A 17,158-nucleotide genomic window follows, 5' to 3' on the forward strand; every position below is an offset into this window, starting at 1 on the left:
ACGGATAGTCTATTAAGAAAATATCCGGATCTGGATATGGATATATGTATAACTAATATTATCGGATACAGATTTGGATAACGATATCCATTTACCCGCTATTTAAATACCCAACTCATCTAATGACACCCTAGCCCTACCCTCTCCATCTCCCTTGAAACCCAATTGAGCTCATAGTCGCCTCCACCCTAAATCTAAAATCTCTCCTCGGCATCCTCGCCATCACCTATCACTGAACACCATCACCTCTCAGGTCGCAGCGTCACCAACCTCGCCTCCTCCGGTCCCTCCTCAAGCTTGGTGGCTTGCCAACCTAAGCTTTCGCCACCATCGCATCTCTACCGTGACCAAGCTCTACTGCCATCACCATTTCATTGCTTCACCAAGCTCTGTCTCCTCTCTCCTCTAGCTCACCTTGATCAAGTTCTATCGCCATCACCACTCCATCGTCGTCATCAATCTTCGCCTCCTTTGTCCTCGAGCTCACTGTGACCAAGCTCCACGCCATCACCACTCCATCATCGTCACCAAGCTCCGCATCCTCCCTCCTTGAGCTCACCGACATCACCACTCCCTCGCCATCATCAAGATCCATGGCCATCATCACTCCATTGCGGTCACCAAGCTCCATCACTTCACTAATTTATAGGTAATTTGAGTTAAATTATCTATTTATAGGTACTTTGATTTATAGATCAGAGTTAAATTATCTAATTTTGCTGGTTAATTAGCAGTTTGTTTATTTTATTCTTCTTTTTTACTTCCTTAATTAGCAATTGGTTTATTTCATTGTTTTGGGTTCAATACAATTATCTGATTCTTATTTGTAAGTTTACATCTGATTCTAATAAAAGGTTACATTCTTCTTTATTAATCTATGTGTCTGTTAAATTGTGTTTGTGCTAATTTAATTTTTTTGAAGTTAATGCTAACTTTTGTCTAGACTTTGTATTTAAATACGTGTTAATTTAATTTTCTTAAAGTTAATGTGAATGAATTGATTGTATGTTGAAGTTAATTAAAGTTTGTGAAGTTCTATTAGTATCAATAGTCAATTGAAGTGATTTATTATTTTTTGTGTTAATTGTATCTAAAGGAAAGGTCATAATCCGTTTAAGATATAATACATATCTGTTTTAGATCCCACCCGTATATGAAAATTATCTAGTCTGTATCCAAAAATTATCCGAACCATATCTAAAAATTATTCGTATCCGTTTAGTTAGGATATGGTTTTAATTTTTGTTATTCGTCAAGTATTCGCATCTGAATCAATATCCGAACAAAAAATCTAGATCCAAATGTGAGTTGAGACTATCCGATCCGTTTCCACTCCTAGATGCAACCCACAACTCCATGCCACTTCGGGAGGCCAAATGACTTGGTTCAAGCTAGAAAAAGAGGACGATCACATGAAGGCAGTAAACTCTAACGCTTGCTCGGTCTTAGGCATGACCAAAGTTGTTAAAGTTAGATTTGGTGCATGAAAAAGGCAAATTGACATACAAGAATAAACTTAGATGACTTCCAACTCATCATCAGTTTAGAGCTCCTTATTGCTACCAAAGTTATGTCAATGCCACATCTTAGAGCAATGAAGATCTTGGATGAAGCAATGTCATGTGTGGTGAAGACCAACAAATACCAAAATGAGCAAAACACTAATGACAAGAAGTGTGACTGGGATGATCGCGCATTAGGTGGGGAAGAATGTGATGCCCTATTAAGATTTTGGTCGAAACCGTAGTGGCAAAAATGTCCAAAGGTTGAAGCGATATTGTAGCAAAGCTAGACTTTAGGGAAATTGTGGTAAATATGCAAGATTGATTCTTATCGGCTATTGTATTATTAAACAGATAAGTGGTAACTGTTTTTGTTAACTTTGGAGAAAACCAAAGCCTCACTTATAGCCTTATCTAATTAGATGAGATATTTATAACCTTAGACTCATCTCAAACATTCTAAATATTTAGAGAAGATATTTATGAGCTTTAATCTTATCTCTAGCATTCTAAATATTTTACAGAAGATATTTAGAAAACTTAGTAGCTAAGTTTTATGGTCTCTATATGAAGGCTTGGACACTTGTAAATATGAATCTAAAGATAGTGAATTGAAATAAAAGTGAGAGCTTTATACAAAATGTTGTTCTTCTCAAACTTGATGAAATCTCTTATCTTTTTTTTGCTTCTACACTACCTTTCCTTCGAGGCTTATATCATCTTGCAAAAAAGATAAAATGTCGCGCATATTGACAAACTGATCGATAAGGTCAAGTTTTTGACAAGTTGCTCTTTGACTGATTATATATTATCCTTAGAGTGTTATTTGGTCATTTAAAAAGAAATTCATGTATTTATTGCAAATTGCAAGTTAGATTTTACCAAATATTTATTAAATGAATACTCTATTATTAGATCGCTTAACTAAATTTAAAATAAAGCAAACTCGTAGTTTGAGTTAACTCTTAGGCTCGGGTTAGGTTAGGAAAATGCCAATATGAACATGATCTATTTATTAAATGGATCACAAAGGTTATAAATGGGTTTATCGGATATCATAAATTATTCAAATTTATATAAGTTATTCGAGTTATAAACTGATTTTGTGTATTATGAATGGATTAGTTAGATATAATTGATAAATATATTAGTTAGATCATAATCAAGTTATCGTGTCATAAATTGATTGACATTTCGGTCATAGGAAAAAAAGAATTGAGATAATAAACACGAATATGACATATTTAATGATTAAGTCAGGTGGGCCAAACTGCTTATGATCTAAAACTTGATTAATTTAAATTCAAACCCACTTAAAATTTTCGGGTTTGTATCTAATTATCAGGTTAGGTCAAAAATTGCGACCCCTATTTCCATGCTCTAAAAAAAATAAAGAAAATTAGGAACATTTTAGGCATGGTGTAAAAGATATATTCCTTTTATGCCGTTTGCTAAATAATTGGTTAAAAAAAACGTACGGTATCATTTGCACATATTAAAAACCATGGTGTACAGAAATACGTAAAATTATAGGGTCTAAACTACAAATTTCCCTAAAATAAAATATAAAAAAAATTCTCCTTTCTGTTAGAGTAAAAAAAAGTAGGATGTAAAGCATAATAAATCCAAAAAATAGCTACCGAATATAACTTTCTCTTATTTATTTATTTATTTATGAATAATAAATGGATAGAGCATTTATCCCAGAAGGAATAAATAAACAAACTGAATAGAAGACTACCTTGAGTCCAAATGTGATACATGGAATAATATCACAAGTAGAGAGAATATTAATACACAATTGCTCATGAGATAAGGCGTCTCTATCTACGAATAATGGGTTTGATAGCAGTTTATTCTCAAAGTATATATATATGCACTCGTATGCATGGGAAGATATATGCATATGAAAACAAATAATTCTATGAAGGCAAAATAGTTTATTTAGAATATCAATAATACAGGGTGTAAACGAAAAATGTATGTCTGTTTATAAACTTTCTTCTCCCTCTTTATGTATAACTCTCCGAATCATGACTAATGACCAGGGCCTTTAGGGCTCGGCCCGGAGGCCAGCCGCGCCACCCAGCACGCCATCGTCGACCTCCTCGCCTTATGATAAACACTCAAGTAATTCATGCCAACAAAATACGCAGCCATCTTATCCTTCCTTGCTTGCTCGTTATATGACTCATGCAAATGCACTGACATCTGTCTAGCATCACCTCCGACGATAATCATAAAAGTAACCGCTATCACAAGAACGAAGAGCAGTACTCCAGAGCTTTGGGGATGCATATTCATGAAGATGGCCTCTCTCTTCTCTCTTCTCTCTTCTCTCTTCTCTCTTGCTTGCTAGTTAGGAATTTTGAAATGAAGTATGTGGTTTCGCCACGGCATGTTTAAGTGTATAAATATGGAGCATTGGGTGCTTGTAACGTGGGAAGACAGTGGATTCTCTGCATCCTGAACTGCAAAAAAATTTCGTGCATCGGTCTAATTGGTAGCCTCTGATTGGCTGTCAGAGTTAGTTTATTTTCTAAGAGAAATTTTCAGATAACACCCTGTATTATAGTGTTTTTATGATTGATTTGCTAAACTTTGAGCTATTTGTAATCTGATACCTTTCTACAATCTATCTTCCGAAATACTACAAAAACTTGTATAATCTGAGAATACTGTTTTATAATTATATTCAGGGTGTTGTTAATGATAAAATCACTAAAATATAGGGTGTTGGTCAAAAAAATTTCCTTTCAAATTTTTTTTTTCTCTCCAATCTTGTTGCTCAGAAAACAAGGTGGCTCTTATTTTGTTGCATGGGAATTAGCAGCAGTAATTAAGAAAGATGTTGGTAGAAATGGAGGCATGGAATAATATTTTGGAAGCCATTGCATTCTTCTTGTCGTTAAAACCTAATTAAGCTTTGGAGAATGAGCAAAGTTGTGTGGATTGAGATGCTGCTGCTGATTGTGGAGTTCAAGTGTTTCACAGTTTGGGGAGACTCCCCAAGGTTTTAGCTTTGCGAGAAGGACAAGTAATTAGGCACTAAGTACGAGAGGTCAGATCACTAATGACGCCTTTCATGCCGTGATATAATGCACAAGAGCAGTGATCTTCTTCTTCTTCTTCTTCTTCTTCTTCTTCTTCTTCTTCTCACCTCCTTGTGTTAACGATGATGGAAATTTATTACCTAACGCTTAATCACATGGTTTTTGTAATCTTCCAGTTGGGATTTAAAAACAAATGTAATCGAGGTGTTGGGAAGAATGCTGGAGTCTACGAGAATGGAACAAAGAGATATAATATTTTTTCACAATCCAACCAAAGAACTCTCATCTTTTTTCTTCTTTTCTTCTCTATATTTGTATCTTTTAACTCTCTACTAGATCTCTCAAACAGTACTTCTAGTATTGAAATGTGTGCTTTAAATTATGTTGAGGGAGTCCAAATAGGTTTTAGATACAACATTGGGTAGGTTTTCCTTTCGTAGAAGGAAAGACCTTGAAAAGAAACTAACAACAGTCACAAAGAATCCTATATAAATTAGGACTCCTAGATACTCTTAAAAGCCTCTAGGAATTTTAGCAACAATTTAGTGGGGTGGGGTCGAGTCTGATAAGTCTTCGGTTCATAATAATATATAATTTAGAGACTAATCTGACTGACTCCCTAGTGTTCAACGTGCATCATGGCTTAATTTCTGCTAAGATCTCAACTCTATCTTTACTCTCGAAGGCGAAAAGAAATAAAAAATAACTTAACTTTTGAATTGGAACTACCTTGGTCAGTATTTCGATATATATAATATATATTATGTCTACAATGAAATGTTAAATTCTTTGCGAAAATTTGCACCCTGGCTTGCTAAATTCTATCTTAGATAAAGAAATTATTTTTTCTATAATTAAAAGCTGAACTAACTATCGCACTCCTGAAAGTGAATACATAACTTGTAATCCTTTTCATGTCATAACTTAGTATAACACTTGTAATCCCTTTCAGATATCTAAAAATCCATTTGACTGCTTCCCATTATGTCTTGCATGGATTGTTTATAGATATATCTCAAAAATTCCCATGGTAGAGGAGTTTGATATATCTATACACATAATGTTATATTACCTTCTCTTAAAGTTTGCTGCCATCAGTGAGGGGTGGTTGACAATTTTGTACTTTCCTAATATTTGAAATTTTGAGTACATTGAACTCAAATTACCGCTAGTTTCTGCATATTTTGGGAGATAATTTTGGTTCATTTAAGACTTCTTTGTGGCAGTTTCAAAGCATTCAGAATATCTTATACTTTAATCTTCTCTAATAATTGCTAATTTGTACCTAGGGATATAAATTAAACTACTTAATATATATAAGAAAAGTTTATGACTTTTTGCAAATTTTCCACAAAACTTTTGCGGATTAAGCTATAATAAATGAGATCTTATATATAGTAAGTGAAACTATTGTTTGTATTCTCCTATCAATGGGGCATTGATAATAGATGCAAGCTTGTTTAGAGCTGGAGAAACATTAAGAAGAAGATTATTTTTTATATTTATTTTCTTTTTGCAAGAAATATTTTTTTTTAAGAAAAATAACAATATATCATTAAATACAAAATAATTCTATTTTTCTACACTAAAAATAAAGTAAGGATGTTTTGGTCTATAAAGAGTCAATTTGTAGAATGAAAATTACTTTATTATAATTTGGTCCTTATCTCTAACCTGCGCCACTTTCTTTGCAGGTGTTGACTGTTGATTATATCCGTCAGTCCTGATAGCTAAGGCAGTAGCAATTAGGGAGGCACTACTAATCCTAAGGGACAAAGACTATTAAAGAGTCGTCATCATAAAGTGAAGCTATAGTGAAGCTATAGTGTCAAATATCAATTTTCTTACTTGCAATTACTAAAATTATAAAATTAATTATATTTTTAGAGAGGCTAATTATCCTGTTGATTGGATTGCTAATTTTAGTAGAACCAATTGCTATGGTTGTATTTGGGATGGGGGTTTTCCTTTTGATCTTCGGAGCTTTTTGTAACCGTGAAAGTTAGTTTATAAAATTTTTATTTTTATTTTTTGTAAAATAAAAGTAATTTGATCGATATTAGTTAGTCAAAATAATATCACGGTGTTAAACGAGAGTTATAGAGAAAAAATAGGGGTTGAATTATAAAATCGTCACAGACTCTATGTGAATTACAAATATTCCTGCTTATTGGCTTGCTAATTTTAGTAGAACCAATGGCTATAGTTGTATTTGGGATGGGGGTTTTCCTTTTGATCTTCAGAGTTTTTTGTAACCGTGAAAGTTAGTTTATAAAATCCTTATTTTTATTTTTTTATAAAATAAAAGTAATTTGATCGATATTAGTTAGTCAAAATAACATCACAGTGTTAAATGAGAGTTATAGAGAATATAAAATCGTCACAAACTCTATGTGAATTACAAATATTCCTGCTTATTGGCTTGCTAATTTTAGTAGAACCAATGGCTATAGTTGTATTTGGGATGAGGGTTTTTCTTTTGATCTTCGGAGCTTTTTGTAATCGTGAAAGTTAGTTTATAAAATCCTTATTTTTATTTTTTGTAAAATAAAAGTAATTTGATCGATATTGGTTAGTCAAAATAATATCACGGTGTTAAGCGAGAGTTATAGAGAAAAAATTGGCATTGAATTAGGTAAAATATTGGATGTAATTCATAAAATGTAGTCAAAATATATTATAAAAAATGACAGACTAACTCTGATATTTATAATCAAGCCATCAACAACAATTCCATTTGGAAGGCTTATACTTACAACTGCCCCTAGCTTTAATTTAATTTACAATCCTACCCTTAATCTCCTCACCCCAAGCTAAAATACACGGCGGCGGCGACCCCGGCAGCGTAGATCCCCATCACCCTCCCCACCACCCCGTTCCCCACGCGCGCCGCCAATCCGATGCCGGCGATCCCCGCAACTCCGATGGGAACTCGTCGGAGCACCGCCGCTCCGGCGCCTGAGAGCACGGCGTCACGAAAGAGCTCCGCCGCGAACGCCTTGAACTCATCCGATCCCAGCCCCTCTTCCGCCCCGTCCGAGGAGGCGCCGGCGACGCGGCGATACGCGGCGTCGACTTGAGTCCGGGAGGGAGGCAAGGGGACCCAGCGGCGGATAAGGGGGATCGCATCGGAGAGCGCCACGTGAAGGCGGAGGGCGGCGGGGTGGAGCTGGTAGGGGCGGAGGAGGGGGAAGGCGTGCTCGGCGGCGGCGAGGGAGTCGGCGAAGACGGCGTCACAGGCGGTGACGAAGGAAGGGGAGGAGAGGAGGGTGGTCTCGACTCGCTTGGATGGGTTCTGCCCCATGGGGATCGGAGAAGAAAGTAGGAGAGGAAGTGGAAATAGAGTTTGTTGGAATCGATGAAAGTGGGAATCTTTTCGAATAGGAATAAGTATTGGGCCTATAATGGGCTGGATTATTATGATCGGTAAGGACTAAAGAGATGGGAAGATAATGTGATTGAAAAAATGAGAACCAATTAATATTAGAGAGATTGAAACTTGAAAGAGTCACTTTCTAATTTACTTCAAGTAAATAAAATTATAATTAAATAAAATTATAATTAAATAAAATTACTTTTCTACCCTCACTTCTCAATAACCATACATCCATGTGTTGATATCCTAACCTAACAGTAGACGTGACCATCTGGTGGACCGGGCTGGGTTCGGGCCAAGCTAGAATATTCTAATCTATTACCGCCTACTAGCCGCCCATTAGGTATTGGGCTTAGGTTGAGTATAATAGCTCTAACATAATGTATTAAATCAAAAAAATATTATATTTTATTGGGTCGAGTTTAATGAGCTAGATATTTTAGTTATCTTTCATAAGAACATACTTATATAGTGATATAGTTTATTAAATATTCAATGTGAAACTAAAATTTTTTTAGGAATATGCATATATTATGGGTTTGGTTATAGATGAGAGTAGTGGATCGGGCTTTTCAGCCGGGTTGGGCAGGCAAAGGCTTAGCCCATGCTGCCCACTACCATCTCAGACTCGAATCGAGTTGGGCCGGTATTAGCCCGGTTAAAACCAAGCAGGTTCAGGCCGACTTTAGACGAGTGGAGCCTAATGATCATGTCTACCTAACCCTCTTATTTAGGATATCTCTATTCCATGTTTGGTTGGCATAAATAATTTAGAGTAACTTATTCACTTATTCCAAAACCCAAATGACCTATTTGCCCTCTTGGTATTATATTAGAATATGATGATACATTATGGTTTAGATTTAGTTAAATAATGTAATGTGACTATAATATATTTAGTAATATATTAGAATATATTTGCAGTGAAAAAAAATTTCGATATGGGATGTGTGATTCTATTTGTAATAGTATTTATATTGTATAAATTATGATAAACTAAGTTAACTTTTTTTTGGCCAAATATTGTAAAAATAATCATAAGAAGGTAATATAATAATTATAAAAGAAATCCCTATTTTATTCTAATTCTATTTTTTTTTATTTAGCAACCAAAGGGGTTTGAAATAACTCTATTTTATTATAACATTTATAACAACACAATAAAAATCAACTAGCACTACTATTTTTTTTATGTTTTTAATAAAAAATTTGCATTTAACACCTACGCTTAGGTTTATTTGTAGTTATGTAATTAACAAATTATAGCTATTTAACTAGCATGTTTTTAATTGTATCTTTTAATCTTTTAACTACCCTAACTACTTTTTAGTTATCTAATTACCAGCACTTTTTAGTTAGTATCTTTTTATTTTCTATAAATAGAAGATGGTACTACTGTTTTAAATAATCTAAAAGACCTTAGTAATTACTGTTACGATTAACTCTTGTTCAAATTAAAATTTAACTTTGCGAGTTGCACCTTGATTTGTGACGGTCTTGAGAACATATTATTTTTGTAATTTCCAATCGCAATAAATGAACATCAAATTTATTCGAGAGATATATTTGCATTCTATTACCATTGCAAAAGCCTAGCCATGTGATTACATTCATCTCCACTTTTCAGTTTTCCAACACACTTTACAAGCATTCTACAAAATATAATAGTTTGGTATTATTTTATATATCGATTAAGCTGGTTGTAAGACGGACAAAAAAAATAGTAGATAAAATGCCACGTCATTATTTTAAAAAATAATTATATCTCTACATTCAAGATATATACCTATTAGGCCGCTATTATTTAAAGTAATGTTAATTTGTAGTGTTACTGTGTTAGTAGTTACAACTGCCGAAATCATTTAGAAATAAATTCACTCTACTGAGACTGCGCCGATAAGTGTAAAGTTCATCAATCGCTGCCGACTTCGCCTCATTTCATGCGACTCCTACTGATCACGGTTCCAATTCCATTCGAGGAATCGAATCCACTCCTACTCCCATGGCCTGCCTCCACTGCCGCCTTCCGCATCTCCATCTCCCATCGACTCCTCCCACCCTTCTTCGCCTTCCTCCCTCCGCAATCCGTTGCGGATTACGAGGTGGGCTGAGGAAGCAACTATGGAGAGGCCGAGTCCTCACCACGGAGGCAATCCAAGCCGTCCAAGCCCTCAAACTCGCCGCCAAATCCTCGCCGGTTAGGACGGAGGAGGTCTTCCAGTCTCGGCTCGGGCGGCTTCTCAAAGCCGACTTAATCGCGGTGCTCGGGGAGCTCAGAAGGCAGAACGAGTGGGAACTTGCCCTTCAGGTGATTATTTTGGGGTTATAATGTTATTGGTTCTTTATTTTGTTAGTTTTACAGTGCTTGGGATTTATGGGGTGGAGTTCCTAAGAAGGAAATAATGTGAATTGAGTTTAAAATGTTGGATCCTGTGTGGTGTTGGTGCCTAATAATTCGTAAATAATTTGGGTAAGGGTAAAAAAGTGTTGGAAAATTTGCATTACTATGTATGTTTGATCTGCTTTGGCAATTAGTGTCTATGAATATATGGTAAAATAGGGATTTGTTTTCTCTTCTCCATTTTCTGGAGCTTCCCCTTCAGGTATTTTGTCTGGGGTTATACACATGTTAGGTTTTCTTAGCCGCTCTTATTCTGCTGCTGACTTCCTTGTTTTAAAAGTATCTGAGGTTAAGGAGTTGGTCCAGAGGATACTTGTGCAACACCTTAAGAAGAAAATATCTTAATTGAGATTGAAAAGATTGAATTTTGTGAGGTTTTGGTGCTGAGTAAGTTATTGTTAAATTTAAAGTGCAAAAAATAATAACTTGGCAACTGAGGAAATTAGAAGGTCTGACACTCAGACAGCCAGAGAATGTGAGCCGTCAGGATTGAACAATTTGCATTATTGCCTATGTTTGATTTGCTATTGTTCCATTTGCTACCGAAATAGGCTCTAATTGATGATCGCATGAAAGTAAAAAAAAAGTTTTTCTATACATTGCAGGTCTATTGATTATTCTGTTATAATGGAACATTCTTACTGCTTTTTCTATGTGGATATGAGAATTTGAAACTAGTATTAGGTCTATTAAGTATTAACTGTAAAAATTTCTAGTTTTATTTGGAGGTCTGGGTTGGGATAGCTGTGTCATGTCTGTAGCACAAATAATTCATTTGTAGTGATGAAAGCAAACACCAGAAATATAACATCTACAAATTATTAAAATTTTCATCACTGTACTGTTCATGCAGTTAATGAAGGATCTTTCTGGAATTCATTGAATAGATAGTGTTATGCAGATTTGAATATAAGGAAAAAGTTGATTAGCTTTGGTCTGTTCGAATTGCTGTCGAAACTGCTAATTTTCTCAGTTTTACTGAAATTACTGAACTGTTCATGATTTCATATATCTATGTCTAAACATGAATACTCGGAGACACTTTAAAGATTTTTGTTAAATTTGTCATTTTAAGAAGTTAAAGGTGTATGTTTAGTACTTGGTCTCAAATAGGATAACGGATTAATTAGATAATCTATCGAAATAAGTTTGATAACAAGGCATAATGAGGTGAGAAGAGATTGTGTAGAGAAAGTAACTCTAGGTTGCAAAACTGTGCACGAAGAGGTAGGGGTGTAAATGAGCCGAGCCTGAGCGAGCCGGCGCTAGCTTAGGCTCGGCTCAGCTCAATTCAAGCTGAGCCAGATTGAGCCCAAGCCGAGCTCGAGCTTGAATTGAATCTATTATCAAGCCTTATTCAAGCCAAGCCGAATTGAGCCCAAGTCAAGCCAAGCCTATCGAGCCGAGGCGGTGCCCCAAAGGACAACGTCGGGAACGAGGCCAAGATTGTCAAATCTAGGCGGGGTTTCCCGACGGCAAAAGAGGACAAAATGGTGATGGAGCGGGGGCGGCAACGGTGGAGCTAGAGAGACAAAGTGGAGGAGATCGCGGAGGAGGAAGATGGAAAGGAAACAGAGGAGGAAGATAGGAAGAAGCATCTAGAGGGACCGAAATGAGGAGGTTGAGGGCTGCTTTGAAGGGATGGCGGTGGACCAGGCGAAGGCGGCGTAGCTAGAGAAGAGATCGGGAAAGGTAAGAATCGCCATCGCCGGATGAGTAGGGTTCCGGCCGGCGAGTGACAGGATTTGTGGTCGGGAGAGAGAGGGTTACGTGCGAGGGAGGGCTAGAGGAGGATGAGGACTCGGAGCCTCGGAGGAGGAGGAAGCTTGTCGAGGAGGACTTGAGGCGACAAGCCGACGACTTGACAAGGAGGAGGCGGAGGAGGTAGAGAAAAAGAGGAAGGAGAAGAAGCATTTTTTTTTTGTTTTTTTTTTTTTTGAATGGTTGGTCATTTGAGGAAGAGTTGGTGTTTGGGAAATGGGAAATTGGGAATTGGTGATTGATGGGAAAGAGGAGTAATAGAGTAATGAACTGTAATTATGAGGCCAGGCATGTGTCGAATGGAGAGAAAACTAATATATTAAGATATTATATATATATATATATATATATATATAATTTCGAGCTTCTCGAGCCGAGCCGGCTCCCTAGCTCAGGCTTGGCTCGATTTTATTTTCGAGCAGGATTTGACGGCTTGGGCTTAGTTCAGCTCTAACCGAGCCGAGCCGAATTCAAGCTTCAGTTGAGTCGAGCCTGAGCCGCTCGTTTATTTTGACAGCCCTACAAAGAGGTAGGTTGTGGAAGAGTTTACTGAAATCCTGAAGCAACAGTTGTCGTTTACATGTTTTTTCAGAAATAAACATCGTACTCTTTGTATTCAAATTTAGAATGGAATAAGCAAACTGCTTAGCTGATTAGGAGAATTTTTTTTTATATTACTGGTATATGATGTGGGCCACCATATTATGGCAGTTCTAAATAGTACAGGTTATTCCATTTTATCTATGTCAAGCTGTTATCTGACCATCTTCCTTTCCAAATTACTTTTAAATTTTCTTTTCGTATATTTATCTGATGAAATATCAGGATTTCAGGTTTTCTCTTTTATAAGAAAGGAGGTGTGGTATAAACCAGATCTTTCTCTGTACAGTGACATGATTCTAATGTTGGGAAGGAACAAGCTGATTGAAATGGCTGAAGAGCTACTCTCTGAACTAAAGAAAGAGGGCTTACAACCTGATACTCGGGCATTTGCCGAAATGATAGGAGCCTTTCTTCAAGTTGGTATGGTGGATAAAGCAATGGACATGTACAACTTAATGAAGGAATCAGGCTGCAATCCAGACAAGCTGACTTTAACTATTTTAATCAGGAATCTTGAAAAGGTTGGTGAGGACAACCTTGCCTCTGCCGTAAGAAAGGACTGTATGGAATATCTTGATTTCCCAGAGAAGTTTCTTGAAGAAGTTGACAAGAAATTTGTGAGTATATGCCTACTTGGCCAATTCATATTTTTATTTTCTTTCTTCCTTTACTATCTTAACTTTGAAAAAGATGGGGATTATAACAATGATAAAGAATAGAAGTATAAAGCAGGTGATGCAACTGCATGGGAAGGTCTTACTTTTTGCCTACATAATTATGCTGAAAATATCTCATTAGATTGGCTATAAGAGATAAAATATTTCAATTACTGGCATGATATATGTATTGTGCTACAAAAAAGAAGTATGCTACTCTATGAGGATGGAGAAGAATATAACATGCCTTACGTGATTACTAGAAAGAGTCCAAATAAGGAATAAGTAATATTCTTATATAAGCATTATTCCATTACATGACTGCCTTCTTCCCATGTTCCTCTTCTCTATTATTGTTTTATACAGTCCATTAAATATATAAGGTCTTGAGATAATAAGAAAAGGAGGAATTCTATCCTTGATCAATAGGAAAGTGGAATACAGGAGGGTTTAATATAATATGGAAGGTGGAAACTTTCCTCGATTAATAGGAAGGTGTTACTTTACTTTCTTCCTTTTTCCTCTCCCTTAGTTTCCTGTCTAGCTCAATCTCCCAACACCGATTGTACCAGTTTTATGTCTCAGAGTCTCAATGACATGAACCCTCATTTGATGGCTGAAAGTTTCCAGCAACTTCCTCCAATTCATAGGCCCCCTTTTGTCCTCCTTATCATTGACATTTTAGGATGCTAGAATTTGTAATAAATAGACAGGTTGATTTTGATAATTGAATATTTAGTGTTGTTAGGAAAAATGAAATTTGTTAGTTCACTGGATCTTTAAATGCATACATAACTGGTAATGAGATGATGACTACTGTATCATGTTGCAGCCTTCATGGCATAATGTAGTTATTCAGCATACTTTTGTAAATATTAACATAGACCATTATGGTATAGAGTATAGACAACAATTTATCAAGTACAACTAGTATTTGTTATCATGAAATTACAAACTTTGTCCAATTAGCTAGTTCCTGTTTTCAGGAAGGATTCATCAAGGCTAACTCTGAGTAATTATTGTTAGGATTTTTTTCTGAATTAATGAAACTCTAGAAGCCATTAGAGCAGGGCTGATGATTTTACGGAATGCTGACCCTAATGTTTACCAAGATTGGAAAAAAGTTTTTGATTTCATTGTCCTTTGCTTTATTTGAAGATCAACACATCCTTTTATTCTGATATTAAAAATAATACTTTTAAATCGTTCAAAATTGATAAAATATGTACTTCCTCAAGTATATATTGATGCTCAGTACACAATACTAGCTCATATTTAATTATTTAGGAATGATTACTATACAACAACTTAAATGGTCGTAACAGGCAAGGATGTAGCCTTTTATGCCTAAGTCAACCTTAATAATGCTATGCTGGCTGGCTGGGCCACATATCTTGTTTTAGGGTGGCCGTTTGACAGTTTAGGTGGATCGAGCTAGCAGGCACAGGTGCGGATAGGCAGATCAGTCAACAATAAAAAGAAATGATGCTAGTGTGTTCTTGACTTCTTTATTACCATCTCTACTATTGCTTCTTCTCTTCTGGAAAACGTTGCACATATTATTTGGTACTCTTATATATATATGTAAACTAGTTATTACTAACCAAATTTTACATATAGTATGTATTATATCATATATAATAGTTTTAATATATTTAAATTGCATCGGAGCCTGCATACTGCTGATTATGCAGTGGGGTGGCTGCCTACTTAAAACAAGTATCTTCCACAACATTGCCTAAAATCGTCATGGCACCTGTTATGGCTATTACCTAATACAACTTGGATGGACTAAGCTGCTTGTTATAACCTAATACAGTAAGCAAAATGTTTAGGAGGTTCTTAGCTGTACAACATATAAGATCATCAATCCTAGTGTACTACCTTAAATAGGAGTCGTTTGGATGTGCCATTATCCATTGTATATTTTGAAGTTATGTATTGATGATTGGCTGGTGATGTAGTTTGAGAATGAGATTATAAGGCTGAAACTACTTGGAAGGAAGGACTTCCAAATGACTACTGAATCATATTTATGTAGAACTTATACAATAGGACCTTGACTTATTTTGTATTTTACATCGTTGAATAAGTGCCTTGTTGCCTTTCACCTTCATCTCTCTGACCTGTAAATCTGCATCTGGACCTACCAAAACTTTTTGGTTTCAACTCATTGCATCTGCAAAGTAACTGGCACTTAGTAAATCTACATTGGCATTAAGTTCATACACTGAAGGTTCTTTGATTTAAGATCTAACTAGGCCACTATTTTGTCATATGATGCATCTTTGAAGTTCATAATACTCATATACTCCATATTGCTGCAGCCTAAAAGGAGATCTCTCAGACTTGTTTGAAGAACTGGAGGATTAATTTGGAAATTGGTCTGCCTCAGTCAGAATGTCAAGTGACATGGAAATTACCCTGGTGACTTGTAAAACCTTGAAGGACACTGCTGTTTGCATAGCTGATCAACTTACATGGTTGTGGTGTCTGAAGTATCAACGGAACAGCTGTTGAAGCATAAGATATGAATAGTGCATAATCCTGCATGAGCTGCTTCCTTAGATTCAGGCAAAAAGAAAAGTTTTGATGAGCCTAAAGAAGAAATATACGACCTTTGAGATGATATTTATAACTATAAAATCTTCTTTTGACATGTTCTTCTTGCTACGATTGTTATATGGATAAGAAGTGCTCATTGTTCACAAAATTATACAGCTAAGAGATGTGCTTGAATTATGAAAGTATCCTTAGATTAAGATGTTGTCATAAGTAAGTGGTTATGGATCCAGACCTAGGGCTGACAGAGTTTCTTCTCTCTTGTACTGAGTAACAGATCATGTTTGAGCTTTGAAATGGCCTCAAAGTTTATGTTCAGAGTTGGTATTGATTTTGATCTATATCATGATCAATTGCTGCTTTCAGAATTTTGGGTACTCTTTGCCTTGCTGTACCATCACCATACCACTACCTATTTTCTACTCATAATGCTATTTCCCTTGTTTTTTTTATTAAGTCAAAGTGTTCACAGCTCTCTTTCCCCATATCATATTCAAACACTTGCACAAGCAGGTAACCAGAAGTTGGTAAAGTCAACTCTGGAACTGGATCAAGAAGTTACTGGCTTTGTCTGGTATATTCTTGCCCCCCAGGATTTGTCAAAGAATTTTATTTGTTCAAAATAAATTGTAAGCATGCATGATGGTCGCCTCTGAGCCCTCCTTGGAATCTGAGAGTAGTGCAAAGAAAATGAGACTCAAATTGGGAAGCCCCATGACTCCATGAGGAAAGGGTATAATTATAAACAGTTACTTTTTGGTACATGAAGTAAAAGTGTTTTTAATCCACTTTTTGTTTTTAAGTTCTAATGCTTGTCTCGATTGAAAAACAAACATTTGTTTGGAAGCCGTGAATTTTATTTGTTCAAAATAAATTATGAACTTGCATGAATCTCTTTTAATCCACAAAAAGATTTATATGAAAGAGCCTCTTTTAGAAGCATAAACTCTTTAAAGGTAAGCTCATGACAACTTCTACCATTAAATCAAACAAATATATGATACAATGTGTTTACGATACTCTGATCGTGATAAGTTGACCTTCTGCACACTATATGATTACTCTATCTGGATCATTAGTTTGTCATAAATATTCTTGATTAGATAAGGGTAAATCCCCAAATTTAGTTAGAGTACAGTTGACTGCAACCCAAAGTCAGAATCATAAACATATATAAATTCGTTCATTAATACATGTACACTAACCTTTACATCTTACTTTATATCAAAGAACATTGCATTAAT

General features: G+C 35.7%; 2 protein-coding genes across 2 annotated transcripts; one reads left to right on the forward strand and one right to left on the reverse strand.

The window, feature by feature from the left end:
- Nucleotides 1-7,186: 7,186 nt before the first annotated feature.
- On the reverse strand, nucleotides 7,187-7,988 carry LOC140795358 (uncharacterized). Its single transcript, XM_073147873.1, has one exon. The coding sequence runs from the start codon at nucleotides 7,857-7,859 to the stop codon at nucleotides 7,359-7,361; it is 501 nt and encodes a 166-aa protein (XP_073003974.1). The 5' UTR covers nucleotides 7,860-7,988; the 3' UTR covers nucleotides 7,187-7,358.
- Nucleotides 7,989-9,862: 1,874 nt separating this feature from the next.
- LOC140794702 (uncharacterized) lies at nucleotides 9,863-16,282 on the forward strand. The gene is made up of 3 exons (XM_073146836.1): nucleotides 9,863-10,239; nucleotides 12,927-13,313; nucleotides 15,680-16,282. The coding sequence occupies exons 1-3, from the start codon at nucleotides 9,934-9,936 to the stop codon at nucleotides 15,707-15,709; spliced, it is 723 nt and encodes a 240-aa protein (XP_073002937.1). The 5' UTR covers nucleotides 9,863-9,933; the 3' UTR covers nucleotides 15,710-16,282.
- The last annotated feature ends 876 nt before the right edge of the window (nucleotides 16,283-17,158 follow it).

The sequence above is a fragment of the Typha latifolia genome, chromosome 9 (genome assembly GCF_019914945.1).
Source record: "Typha latifolia isolate L0001 chromosome 9, TyphaL0001v2, whole genome shotgun sequence".
Lineage (NCBI taxonomy): Eukaryota > Viridiplantae > Streptophyta > Magnoliopsida > Poales > Typhaceae > Typha > Typha latifolia.